Consider the following 15,057-nt stretch of genomic DNA (forward strand, 5'->3'; position numbering starts at 1 on the left):
TGGATTGGCATTTCTTCCTCCAGGGTATCTTTCTGACCCAGGGATGGAACCTGCATCTCTTACTTCTCTCCTGCATTGGCAGGTGGGTTCTTTACCAGTACCACCACCCGGGAAGCCCCTGTGTGTGTGTGTGTATATAATATTGGTTCTGTTTCCCAGGAGAACCCTCACTAATATAGCTACCATTTGCCAAAGAAAAAACTGATAAACAGAGCAAATTTACCAAATTTTTTCAGGTCACTGTCCTTGAAACATTAATATCCTGCATTAATATCCCTTTTATTCTTTCTGAATCATGACTCACAACTCTATTTTATTAACACCTCTAGAGCACTTCCCAACTTAAAAAACTACCATGTAGCTGCATCCCTATGACAAGTCAAATCTGAAAGTAACATTACTAGATTGACATGAAATTTTTATGGATGTTCTATAATGATTTTTCATTCTGAAATCACATAAAATGGGCTCACAATATCAGATATAGGCATCTTTCTAACACAGGATAAAAAAGATACTAAGACTAATTAATGTATTAACTATAGAAGGCAATTTTAAAGATAAAGTACAAATGATTTCCTAGTTATCCCTCACTTTATGGAAAATTTTATGAAAAATTGACTGTAAAGTACATTTGTTTAGAGCAAATCTTTTTTCCCATTAACTTTCCATTAACTAGATTTATGTTACTTGAGAATAATTTTTTTTTAAATACTGTGATAAAAATATTTAACTTCTCACATTCCTGAACAAATCAGTCCCAAATTCATTAGGTGGGGAAGAAGTGAAAGGGTCATGGCAGCAGCATTCCAGAACAGAGAATCAGGCCTGAATGGTGAGGCAATTTACTGTGGGGAGTCAAAAGCTGAGCAAGGTGGTTAGTAGGCAGTGTTGAAAAAGGGTGACCCAGGTATCAGAGTTGAAGCAGGGAAAAGAGGGTATCCACATTAGGAAGGAAGAAGTAGCAGAATGGTAGCCTGGTCACATATAGGGTAATTTATCAGATAAGTAAATCTATTAAGAATAAAGAAAGTCATATTTTTACTGTAAAAGAAAGGAAATATATAAATATTGAAGGGAAATAAAATTAACCTCGGGTTTTGGATTAGAATTGGAAATAATGTGAATTCATGGTTTTTGACATACATAGATTGATAAAGAAACAAACATAATTATAACTGCATGTTTATATATTTGTGTGTATATAAATACATACATCAATTCCCTAGCTCTGCCCATTGACAGGGTCTGAGACCACTGACACCCCAATAGTAATGAAGTGTAACAGTGCTGAGATCTGCATGTCTACATTCCATTTTACACTGAAAGGAACCAGGGCAATGTTGAGAAATAATTTATTCTAAGGCAAGGTTAGTTAAACTACAAGGTGATCCTGGTATATTTTGTTTTTACCTAACAGCAAGAAAACACTAAAGAATGATAAAGACATGTCCATAAGGCTAAAAAATCAGCCTGAATGGATAGCTACTGGCCAAACTAATGACAATCTGAGCACTGAAATAAAATAACTGAAATAACCAATTATCTGACAGGATTAAATTATAGGAGCAAGGCCTTATTTCTGTAATATTCCTGCCAAAAGTGCATAAACTGATTCTATTCATGAAGAAATATCATATGAACATAAATTGGGGGACATTCTACAAAATAACTGGTCTATGATCTTCAAGAGTTTCAAAGGCATAAAGCTCATGCAAAGACTGGGGAACTGTTACAGACTGAAAGAGATCAAAGAGACATGACAACTAAGAGTAACGTAAGATTTTAAACTGGATCCTTTTGCTAAGACAACTGGTAAAACCTGAATGGAACGTGAGAATTAGATTACAATTATATATCAAAATTAACTTTAAGATTTTATGGCTGTGTTATGGTTTTGCAAGAGAATGTCCTTGATTATAGGAGAGACAGTACAGTATTGGGGGAGATAGGGCATCAGATTGGCATATTACTTTTAAATCATTCAGGAAAATACATTCTGTAATGCAGAATTACTAGAGAATTGATATTTTTGAGCTGTGGTGTTGGAGAAGACTCTTGAGAGTCCCTTGGACTGCAAGGAGATCCAACCAGTCAATCCTAAAGGAAATCAACCCTGAATATTCATTCGAATGGCTGATGGCGAAGTGCCAATACTCTGGCCACCTGATGCAAAGAGCTGACTCATTGGAAAAGACCTTGATTCTGGGAAAGATTGAGGGCAGGAGGAGAAGGGGGCAACAGGGGATGAGATGGTTGGATAACATCACTGACTCAATCAACATGAGTTTGAGCAAACTCTAGGAAGTAGGGAAGGACAGAGAAGCCTGATGTGCTACAGTCCATGAGGTCACAAACAGTTGGATACAACTTAGCAACTGAACAAGAACAATGTATTTCTAACATCTCTGTAAGTTTATGATTCTCCAAACTACAAAATTATCCAAATATCTAAGAGTTCCTTATGGATAAATGTAGGAGAAGGGGACGACAGAGGATGAGATGACTGGATGGCATCACTGACCCAATGGACGTGAGTCTGAGTGAATTCCAGGAGATGGTAATGGACAGGGAGGCCTGGAGTGCTGTGATTCATGGGGTCGCAAAGAGTCGGACACGACTGAGCAACTGAACTGAAATGAATAGTAATTTGTTTACTCAACTACAATAACAATTTTAAAAATTTCTCTACTGGGATCATTTTTAACTAGATATCTGAGGTATGAAAAGAATCACTAAACTGTGTAACTACATAAACTTTAAATAGTAGCCTTAAACTTCTATTTCTTTTCCATCTATTTTAAAGAATATTTCTGGATATCACTATCAACTTCAGTTCCCTACATTTTTACTTTCTCATCAACAAGGTTAATAACATTTAAATTTTATTATGTAATCATAATTAAGTCTTCCATGCTTTGCTTATAGGTTAATTCTTACAAAATGAGAAGTCAACAGTGTTTATGTCATTAAAAACAACACAGATTTTTTTAAAGCAAAACCTAACAGGCTGTTAATACTACATTTTTTCTGGGACCAATATGCTATATGAAGGATGATTTTACTAGGGTCAGGACCTAAATATCTTCTCTTTTGTTTTAACCCATCAGTTGCTCAAAACCACTCCGAAATGTAATTTACTTTATATCCTAGTTATAGAGTAATCTGTTTTCTCTGGAGTTTCTAATCACTTACTGCTTTGTTGTTACATTGCTGTTGTTGTTGAAACAAAATATAAGGACTTTTTACCATATCAGTATCTTCCAGCCTCTTATTCATACAATCTGACAAACAGAATCCATGCCCTTCTTTTTACTGAAAACATTCTTCTTGGAACTCATTGACATTTTGTTTTACTTAATTTTTATTTACTTTGTTACATCAAAGTAACTAAGGAAATTCAAAATAAAAATTGCTTAATATCTCAAATGAGGAGAATCTAAACAATATTAAGACCATTTAATAACCTGAAAAAATATAGACTTAGATCCGTATCTCATACTGTGTTACAAAAGATAAACTTCAAATTGATCAAAGATATAATGTAAAATTTGAGTACATAGATGTAATAAAAGAAAACATGGGAAAATCCTTTTTATAACTTTGTAGTTGTGAATGCCTTTCTAACCATGACAAACTTCAAAAGCCATAAAAGGAAAATAATTTATAGCAAATGGTAAAAGTCAAACAAAATCAAAATACAAATGACAAACTGAAAAAAACATCTGAAGCCCAGAACACAAACAAAAAGGGCTTATTTCTGAGAAATAAAGAATTCACAGGCGTGTTATCAGAAAGATGGTAGATCAGGAGGACCCAGTCCTTTTCCCCCAATTCCACCTCCTCCACATGACTTAACAAGTACCTATGAATGATAACAGTTCTGGAAGACCTCTGGAGTACAATTAAGAAGCTGCAGGAACCCAGTAGAGCACCAAAAATCAAGGATGTCTGAACAGAAGTGTAGGCAGCAATTCACCTGTGTCATTCCATCCTCTAGACTCACACAGCTTGGTGCCAAAAGAAACGCCCTCAACCACAACTCTCCTCAAATGGGAGAAAAGGAGAGCAGGAGGACACCAGCAGCCTTCACCACAAAGACCTCAACAGCCCTTATCACTACCATGGACATGAGTGAACTTCACCTCCAAGGACCCTTACAGTCTTTGCTATGTCCATACCTACTTGAGTTGATGGAGATCCCTGGAGCCCAGGACACTGTGCTCTTTCTTGGAGCCAGAGGCACCACTGCTCCCAAACCAAGTCAGAGCTGCCTGACCCAGCACTATACCTAGTACCACCACATACCCTACTCAACTAGCATTCTCACACCCACCAGTAGGTCAAGATTTATACTCACCAGAGCTAGTCCAAAAACACTGCTCCTTCAATGCACAAATACCAACAAAGGACTACAGGAACACAAAAATCAAGGAACCATGAAACCACCAAAGGAACTTTGCAAATTTCTAGTAACTGACTCCAAAGAATTAGAGATCTATGAACTACTTGACAAAGAACTCAGAATAATTGTTTTATAGAAGCTCAGCAAAGTTTAAGACAACACAGATAGAAAATTCAACAAAATTAGGAAAAAAAAATTACATGAATAAAATGAGAAGTTCAATAGAGATAAAAGTCACAAGGAAAGAACCAAAAACAAACAGAAAAAAAACTCTAGAGCTAAAGAACACAATGAATGAAATTAAAAATGTAATACAGAGTTCCAACCAGCACACTCAATGAAAAAGGAGGAAAAAACCCCAGTGAACTCAAAGACAGGTCATTTTAAATTGACCAGTGAAAAGAAAAATTAATGAGAATGAAGAAAGCGTGTAAGATTCATGGAACACCCATCAAAAGATAAGACTTTTAAAAATCACTACAAAAACTTCAAATAAAAGAAGAGATGAAGAGATATATAAAACAACTGAAACAGAAACAGTCAACAGAATGACAACAGTAATTCCACACCAATTAATAATTACATTAAATGTAAGTAGATTAACTCTCCAATAAAAAGGCATAGAGAGGCTAAATGAATTTCTAAAAAATCCAATGACACAGTATCTATAAGAGACTCAATGTAGATTTAAGAACACACATAAGACTAAAAATAAAAAGATGAAAAGACATACCAAAGAGTAATCAAAAGAAAGCAGAGTGGCTAAACTTATATAAGATAAAATTGCCTGAAGTCACTCAGTTGTGTCTGAATTTTGTGACCCCATGGACTGTAGTCTGCCAGGCTCCTCCATCCATGGAATTTTCCAGGCAAGGATATTGGAGTGGTTTGCCATTTCCTTCTCCAGGGGATCTTCCTGACCCAGAGATTGAACCCAGGACTCCTGTACTGCTCCTGATGCTGCTGCTAAGTCACTTCAGTCATGTTCGACTCTGTGCAACCTCATGGACGGCAGCCCACCAGGCTCCCCCATCCCTGGGATTCTCCAGGCAAGAACACTGGAGTGGGTTGCCATTTCCTTCTCCAATGCATGAACATGAAAAGTGAAAGTGAAGTCGTTCAGTCGTGTAGTCTCTTAGCGACCCCATGGACTGCAGCCTACCAGGATCCTCCGTCTATGGGACCCTCCAGGCAAGAGTACTGGAGTGGGTTGCCATTGCCTTCTCCTGCACTGCAGGCAGACTCTTTACCATCTGAGCCACCAGGGAAGCCCCATCACATAAAATAAATTAAGTCAAAACTGTCTCTAAAGACAAAGAAGGTCATTATATAGTGCTCAAGAGTCAGTTTGGAAGATGCAATAAATATATATGTATCCAACATCAAAGCACTTAAATATGCAAAGCAAATATCAATAGACTTGAAGGGAGAAATCAACAAAAACACAATAATGGTGGAGACTCCAATACCTTACTTTGCATACAGATAGAAGAAAGAAAATTAATAAAGAAACAGTTGACTTGAACTTCACTATAGATCAAATGGACCTAACAGACATATACAGAAGTTTCACTCAAAGGAAGAAGAAGACACATTCTTCTCAAGCACACATGGAACATTCTCCAAGATAGAGCATATGTCTATCATATGGTCTATCACAGAAAAATCAACTTTAATGTGATAGGCCACAAAAAAGTCTTACATTTAAGAAGATGGAAAACATTCCAAATATTTTTTCTGGTCACAATGGAATAAAATTAGAAATTATTAACAGTAAGAAAACAGAAAATTTACGAATACTTGGAAGATAAATAACAAATTCTTGAACATTCATTATTTTTTAAAAAAGGATAATTTTAAAAATAATCTCAAGACAAAATGAAAACAATAACACAACATACAAAAACTTACGGAATGCACCAAAAGCAATATAATAGAAGATTTCATAATGATAAATGCCTACATTAAAAAAAAAAAAACCTCACACAATCTAACTTTACATCTCAAAGAACTAGGAAAATAAAAAAAGAACTAGCCAAAATCAGCAGAAGGAAGAAAATAGTAGAATTTAAACAGAAATAAATCAAATAGCAAATAGAAAAACAATAGAAAAAAATCAACAAAACTAAGACTTAGTTTTTTGGGAAGAATAAGCAAAACTGACAAACCGTTAGCTAGACTAAGAAAAAGACAGAAGACTCAAGTAAACAAAATTAGAAATGAAAAGGAGACATTACAGTGGACACCTCAGAAATAAAAAGTATCATAAGAGACTATTAAAAACAACTATATGCCAATAAATTCTCCCATTAGAAGAAGTGGATAAATTCCCAGAAAAACACAACCTACCAAAACTGAATTTGAATGAACTAAAAAGTTTGAACATACTGATAGCAAATGAGGACACTGAATCAGTAATTTAAAACCTCCCAACAAAGAAAACCCCAGGACTAGATGGCTTTGTGGAAGAATTCTACCAAACATTCCAAGAAGATTTAACAGAAATCCTTCGTATATCCTTCCAAAATGCAGAGCAGGGAACACTTCCAAACTCATTTTATGAGGCCAGCATCATTCTGACAGCAAAACCAGACAAAGACACTATTAGAAAACTATAAGCCAGTAGCCCTGATGAACAAAGATGCAAAAATCTTTAATAAAATTCTAGAATATCAAATTCAAGAGCATATTAAAAGGACCATACACCATTATCAAATGCACTTCAATCCCTGGGATAAAAGGATAGTCAACCATATGCAAATCAACCAATGAGATACACCACACTGACGAAAGGAAAAAAACCACACGTTCATCTCAATAGACACAGAAAAAGCATTTGATGAAATTCAACACCCATTCACGTTAAAAAACTCTCAACAAAATAGGTATGTAAGAAACATGTGTATGCTCAGTTGCTAAGTTGTGTCGGACTCTTTGCAACCCCAAGGGCTGCAACCCGTCAGGCTCCTCTGTTCATGGGATTTCCTAGGCAAGAATACTGGAGTGAGTTGCTACTTCCTTCTTCAGGGGATCTTCCTGATCCAGGGACTGAACCCATGTCTCCTGCATTGGCAGGTGTATTCTTTACCACTGGACACCAGGGAAGGCCATATAAGAAAGTTACCTCAGCACCATAAAGGTCATATATAAAAAACTCACAGTGGTCATCATAATCAATCCTGTATAAGGCATGAGTGCCTATTCTCACCACTTCTATTCAACAGAGTACTAGAAGTCCTAGCCAGAGCAATGAAAAAAGAAAAAAAAAAATGAAAGGCATCCAAAACACAAAGGAAGAAGTAAGATTATCGATATTTTGAGGTTAACATAATCATGTATATAGAAAACCTTAAAAGCGCAACAAAACCTGTTAGAGCTAATAAATGAATTCAGCAAAACTGAGGATACAAAATCAACATACAAAAATCAGCCACAATTCTATAAGCAAAAAAAAAAATATTTGAAAAGAAAATTAAGAAAATCACAATAGCAACAAAATGAATAACATATTTAGGAACAGATTTAAGCAAAGTGGTAAAGCTTGTACATTGAATACTATAAAACACTGATAAAAAGAAATTTAAAAGACATATATAAATTTGATGGTTGAATGGCATCGTCAACTCAATGGGCATGAGTCCGAGCAAACTCCAGGAGACAGTGAAAGACAGGAAAGCCCGGTAGGCTGCAGTCCATGGGGCCACAAAGAGTCGGACATGACAGCAAATGAACAACAAATATAAATGCAAAGGAATCTTGTGTTCATGGATGGAAAAATTAATATTGCTTAAATGTCTATATTACCCAAAGTGGTCTACAGATTCAGTGCAATCCTTATCTAAATCACATTGCCAATCTCTACAGAAATAGAAAAAAAAATCCTAAATTTATGTAGAACCATAAAAGACCCTAAATGCCCAAAGCAATCTTAAGCAAGATGGAAAAAATCGAAGAAATCATACTTCCTGATCCCAAAATATATTTCAAAGCTATAGTAATCAAAGCAGCATGGTACTGACAAGAAACAAAACAAAACAAAAACCAACAAGAGACATATCAACCAATGGAACAGACTAGAAAGCCCAGAAATAAATCCACATGTCTGTAGCCAACTGATCTTTGACAAGAACACCAAGAACACATAATGGAGAAATGACAGTCTTCAATAAATGGTGTTGGAAAAACTGGATATCCACATACAGAACAAGGAAATTGGACCCATATCTCAAACAATGCACAAGATTTCATACCATAAACAAAAATCAACACAAAACAGATTAAAGACTTAAATACTGAAGCCATAAAACTACTAAAAGGAAACACAGGAGCTTCTCTTAGTCTAAGCAATGATTTTTTTAGATATGACACCAAAAGACCAGGCAACAAAAACAAAAATAGAAAAGCGGGACTGCATGAAACTAAAAAGGTTCTGCACAGCAAAGGAAATAATCAACGGAGTGAAAAGGCAACCTACACAATGAGAGAAACATTTGCAAACCATGTATCTGATTAGGGATTAATATCCAAAATATAGGTGCTGCCCAGATGGGAGAGTGGTAAAGAATCCACCTGCCAATGCAGGAAATACAAGATATGTGGGTTCAATCCCTGGGTCAGAAGATCCCCTGGAGTAGGAAACGGCAAGCTGCTCCAGTATCCTTGCCTGAAAAATCCCATGGACAGAGGAGCCTGGCAGGCTACAGTCCATGGGACCACAAAGAGTCAGACACGACTGAGTGATTGAGCATGCACAGAGAGACACACACACAGACACACAGACACACACACACACACACACACACATACACATCCAAAACATAGAAGGAATTCATACATACATACTCAGTATCAGAAACCCCCAAATAACCCAATTAAAAATTGAGTTGAGGAACTAAATAGACATTTTCTCAAAGGAAGACATACAAATGACTAACAGGAATATGAAAACATGCTCATCATTACAATAATCAGGGCAATGCAAATCAAACTCATAATGAGGTTATTAACTCACACCTAATAGAATGGCTGTTCTACAGGCTGTTCTCTGTCTAAAAAGACAAGAGATAAGAATTTTTGGCAAACATATGGAGAAAAGGAGTGCTTGTCCTTACTGGAATCAGACTAAAGGAAGAAAGCTTGTCAACTGCTTAAACAAATGCATAGTATGGTATGAATTATCTGATTAAGGTAGTAACCATCAGAATCCTTCCATTGTGAAAATATACTTTGTTCTTTATAATTATCTGTAAGTGGTACTCTGAAATCATATGAATATCTTTTCCCCAAAAACTCTCTACTTAACTTTTTATTTAGTTTAGAATGTAAACTCCACAAGGGCAGAGGATAAAAGTTCCTTTTATTCACTGCTGTATTCCCAGTGCTTAGAGAAGCATTTAGCACATGCTGCTGCTGCTGCTAAGTTGCTTCAGTCGTGTCCGACTCTGTGCGACCCCACAGACGGCAGCCCACCAGGCTCCCCCGTCCCTGGGATTCTCCAGGCAAGAACACTGGAGTGGGTTGCCAGTGCCTTCTCCAATGCATGAAAGTGAAAAGTGAAAGTGAAGTAGCTCAGTCTGTCCAACTCTTAGCAACCCCATGGACTGCAGCTTACCAAGCTCCTCCGTCCATGGGATTTTCTAGGCAAGAGTACTGGAGTGGGGTGCCATTGCCTTCTCTGATTTAGCACATAGCAGACCTTAATAAATATGTATTGAATTAACCATCATTTGTTGTATACCTCTGTATTCTCTGAGACTGAACAACTTAAAGGCAAGGGCTATTTCTTTACCTTTGTATTTGCATAAAATAAACATAGTTTTGTACTTAGCAAATAATAATAACTAAATAAAGGCTATTTATGTTAATTTTTAAGGACCACAGATAAATCAGTTATAATATATAGGCCTAACGTGTTGTCTATAAAGTGTTAAAAATAACATATATCTAACTATAGTACTGTTTAAAATAATAAAAGCTATTTTAATATTTCCTTTTAAAACAAAAAGTAAAGCAAAAATCCTACTAATTTGAAATCAAAGGCCCTCAGAAAAAAAGCACCAAGTTATATAATATATGACATGAACTTTTGTCAGCTTCACTTTGCTAGATTACATGTTTAATGGTATTTTACTGATACAATGTTAAAATGCCAAGTTACTTATCAAGAAATACTAAATTACTTTACCTGTAATGTCTTTAATGTTTCCTTCAATCCTTCTATTTCTTTTTCCTTTATTTCTGTAGCAAGTTGAAATTTTCCCTTTAAGCAAAAAACTATATTTCACTAATTTCCAATGTAAGTGACATTATTAACAGAGAAAACAAGAGTTCAAGAACCAAAATCTCTACTTGAAACTAAATACTTCACAGACTTTAAACTTGGAACTATACTATAACCCATATTTCCAGTGATTACAAATATCACAAAATTACAATTAGGTCTATACAAGATTACAAATATCATGAAATGGAAAACCTCATCATAACAATAAATCATTTTATCAGGAAAGCATTCCTGAGAACTTATGGACACTATATAATTATTTAATTCATATAGCTAGAATAAATATATTCTAATTAATAAGACACAATTACATTTGTTTTATAAATATAGGGATATTATAAAAATTTTTAAGAAAGGCCTTTTGCTAAAAATAGCTATAAATTTTAATATTATAAATGGCATATATTTTGATATAATAAAAACATGTATTAGCTATTTTACTGTGTTTTAAAGAATGTAATTTCATTGAAAAGGCATTAAAAACATATTATACGTAATAGAAACACTGTAGTATAGTGGAAAGAGCATTAATTTAAAGGCTGAAGAAATCTAGGTTCATTTCAACTTTACCGCTTCAAAATGGGAACTTCAGCAAGTCATTTAAATCTTGCTAGGCCTCAATACTCTTAACTGTAAAATGATAAGAGCTGAAGTAACAGGATTCCCTTAAATCCCTCCTGTTTCTAAAATTTTAGGAAATTAATAGTCTCCATTGTTTATTACCAATGCTCCTTTCCATTATAGTGAACAATTGATAATTAAAAGCATTTAACTGTTTCAAATTATTAAAAAATTAATAAATACCTTTTCTTCTTCCAAGGCACACATCTTCATTTGCAACTGATAAGAATTTTAAAAATCAAAATACAGGTAAATGAAATGTTACCAGTGATTTACACTGGCCAATGAGACTATGTGTGTGCTAAGTCGCTTCAGTGGTACCCAACTCTTTGCGACCCTATGGTCTGCAGCTTGCCAGGCTCCTCTGTCCACGGGATTATCCAGGCAAGCATACTGGAGTGGGTTGCCATGCCCTCCTCCAGGGGGTCTTTCTGACCCAAGAACTGAACCTGTGTCTCTTATGCCTCCTGCATCAGGAGGCAGGTTCTTCACCACTAGCGCCGCCTGGGAAGCCCAATGAGACTACAGAAATGTCTATATTGTTTGAACTTAGTACAATGTGATTATGTTTTCACACTGAGAAAATAAATAATAAAAATATAAAATAGGGGGAAAAGCCAGTCACCAAAGTAAATGAACAATTTAATCTTAGGATCAGAGTATCCACGTTTTTTCCCCCCAGTTTCTTAAATGTTTCAGTATGTTGCATCTACTCATAAACAATAACATATAACATTTTCTAAAAGCACACTTTTATGAAATTGATATAGTTTATATTTGCACTGACAGTATTTTCTGAAATTTTTTAAAAATGCATGTGTCAGTCTAATAAATAAATAATGACATTTTAAAATAGGAAAACTAAAGTGAACTTGCCAACAAAAACTAATTAAATATTCCAAGCAACACAAAGATACTAGACAAAGTTGTTAAGAAATAAAACTTCTTTGGCATTTCTCCATCTCATTTTCCATATTCCTCACTTACATTCAAGAATCCCTTCTTTAAAAAAAAAAAAAGAAGAAACAAATATTTGTTAAAGGAAAAAAAATAATAATAAAGAATGCAGTAGCACTTTCTCCTCTAACTTTCAGATAACCTGGATTTCTTTCTTGCCCAGAGTCCCTTGTGGTAACAGAGACTTAGACTTGCTCTCTCCTAAGGAATACTATGCTGTATAGTTGGTTTCTGCTTCCTTACCCTTCAATTAAAACTCCCATAACTTAAGTAAAGCCAATTTCAGACTACAAGGAAGAAGTTTACCATCTGCTCAAACAAATCCACGCTACAGTGTAAATTAGCCATAACCTTAACCCACTAGTAATGTAGATTATATAGGTTTATTTCTTTTTATGCATTTCTTTCTAAACACACACACTTGTATGGAAATAATAAAAACAAAAAGAGGGAAGGAAAAAGGAAGAAAAAATGATAATGTTGGCATGGCTATAGGAAAGGCACTTTCAGAGTATATTTTTCTTAGGCACATTTCTTACACTTATATTTTATAACTAGGGACTGAAGATCAATTTGAGGTAGTAAAGAAGAGCTATAGAATTTAGAATTCAAAATAATGGAAGGAGTTGTTTTTCATTTCTTTAAAATATTTTTCCTTTATTTTTTCTATTTTTCTACTAATTTTTCTTTCATTTGCTGATACCTGAAATTTACAGAGGTGAATGATAATCATATCTCCTCATCCTTTATATCCCCCTACTTGCATCTCAGCTTTTCACCAGTGTTATAATTCTTGCTTGGGTAAAGGAATAATGTGACAATGTAAGCTCCTGGATATGCTAGTTAAAGAAAGAGGGGAGAAGGGAGAGAAAGAGCAAGAATACACATTCACTTACATAGATTATTTAGGACAAATGAAAACACCTCTCCAAGGAAATAATTTTCTCCTTAATTAAGTCATTCTACTACAGTACAGTATTATCAGTTGTGATTCAAAATAACCTTGTTCATTTCCTGCTTCCAATAACACACTTTTTGTCTTCAGTGAGTATGATGAACAACATGTCATAATATTCATGAGAAGTGGGAAAATTGCAATATTTAAAACTGTAGTGTTTTTCTATCCTTAAGAAATTACCTGCTTTTTAAAAACTGCCATGGCTTCTTTGTGTTGCTTTGCTAATGTATCCTTTTGATTCTGAAGAGTTTCCTATTTCAAAAATTATGAAAAGTTAAAACATAAATTATAGCAACTCAGTTTTAAATTTTTACTGGATTCACAAATTATACATCTTCATTGTACATATTATTTTAGGCTCTTAAGATGCAACTCACGACAGTTTTTATAATTTTTTTAACTGTCATGAAACTCAGCATACAATAATTTTGCTTCCAGTTGCGTCTTCATGATAAAACATATTGCTTTTTAAAATTCTAAACTCTGAATATAGCTCACTCTAAAATTTTCTTCAAGAAAATATCATCGAAATTATTAAAATTAACAGTCCAATACAAAGTAGACTAGTTTCAAGAGTTTCAAAAAAAACCAATTTTATTACCTAAGCACAAGTGTTTACATGGTAACGTTTGATTCTTTAAACTCACTAAAATAATTTTTTACAAAATCAGAAGTACCACAGGGCATCTTAAAAAAATTCATATAAACGATTCCATTTCTTTCCTCTACACCTTTTTTTAGTTGAAGTTGTATCCTGTCATTTAGATTCAAGATGAAGTTTTCTTCTACCTTTATCAAGTAATTCTTATAATTAAAAAAATTAGATCTAAAACTGACAACCACTTTCAAATGTTTCTTTTATTTTATTCGATAGTCCTACATATACATTGATTTATCAATTAAAAAAAATTTTTTAATGATCTACTGATCTATTATGATAGTTGGGAATTTGGCTTTCTTATACAACCATAATCCTACATGTCCTCCCTCTATTCTTCCAACAGTTATATAAAAAATGTGACAAATATTAATAGTATTTATACTCTTGTAATTATGCAATTTTTATTCAATGCTAAGCCACATGGCATATCATGATTACATTTCTATTCTCATACAACTTTTATTTTTTCTGAAGCTAGCAATTACTTTAAAATATTTTAATTCTCATAACTAATTTTTAGAAATAATATGCCATTTCCAAGGTCTGTTATCAATTGGTTCAGCTGCAAAAAAGAATAGAAAAGGCAAAGTAAGAAGATCCCAAGAATGACTTAAGAAATCCCAAACTGTATAGGAAACCAGACATTAAAATTTTTTTTTGGCCAAACCATGTGGCTTGGAGGATCTTAGTTCCCTGACCAGGGATTCAACCTGGGCCCCAGCAGTGAAAGCACCAAGTCCTAACCACTGGACCACCAGGGAATTACCCAAAAATTAGGCATTTAGAAAACCTGTAGATATTGTACAAAATTTTTCAGAGGCTACTGCCCAGTTTATTAGACTCTAATCTACTGCTGCAACAAGGAAAGAATGAATTTATAGGAAACGTCAGGGACAAGTACTTTGAGGAGAAGATTATGAAGTAGGTGTGAACTCCAGCTCTCTCCCCACTTTTTGTGAATAGCTGTAAAATCTAGAAATAGATTTCCAGGTGCATGCTCAGTTGCTAAGTCATGCCTGACTCTATGACCCCTTGGACTGTAGCCCCAAAAGCTCCTCTGTCTATGTGATTTCTCAAGCAAGAATACTGGAGTGGATTGCTATTTCCTTCTCCAGGATCTTTTTGACCCAGGGATTGAACCTGCATCTACTGTTAGGCAGGCAAATTCTTTA

The 15,057-nt window shown here is 34.6% G+C and overlaps 1 protein-coding gene across 1 annotated transcript in view; it reads right to left on the reverse strand.

Moving 5' to 3' along the window:
- Positions 1–15,057, reverse strand: part of CCDC73 (coiled-coil domain containing 73) — a 116,377-nt gene that overhangs the window by 75,973 nt on the left and 25,347 nt on the right. The window contains exons 3-5 of the mRNA XM_070804003.1: positions 13,405–13,476; positions 11,493–11,528; positions 10,590–10,664 (exon numbers count right to left, since the gene is read on the reverse strand). Coding sequence (XP_070660104.1) covers positions 10,590–10,664; positions 11,493–11,528; positions 13,405–13,476 — 183 coding nt within the window. The remainder of the gene's footprint in view (positions 1–10,589; positions 10,665–11,492; positions 11,529–13,404; positions 13,477–15,057) is intronic.

The sequence above is a fragment of the Bos indicus genome, chromosome 15, assembly GCF_029378745.1.
Source record: "Bos indicus isolate NIAB-ARS_2022 breed Sahiwal x Tharparkar chromosome 15, NIAB-ARS_B.indTharparkar_mat_pri_1.0, whole genome shotgun sequence".
Taxonomy (NCBI): Eukaryota; Metazoa; Chordata; class Mammalia; order Artiodactyla; family Bovidae; genus Bos; species Bos indicus.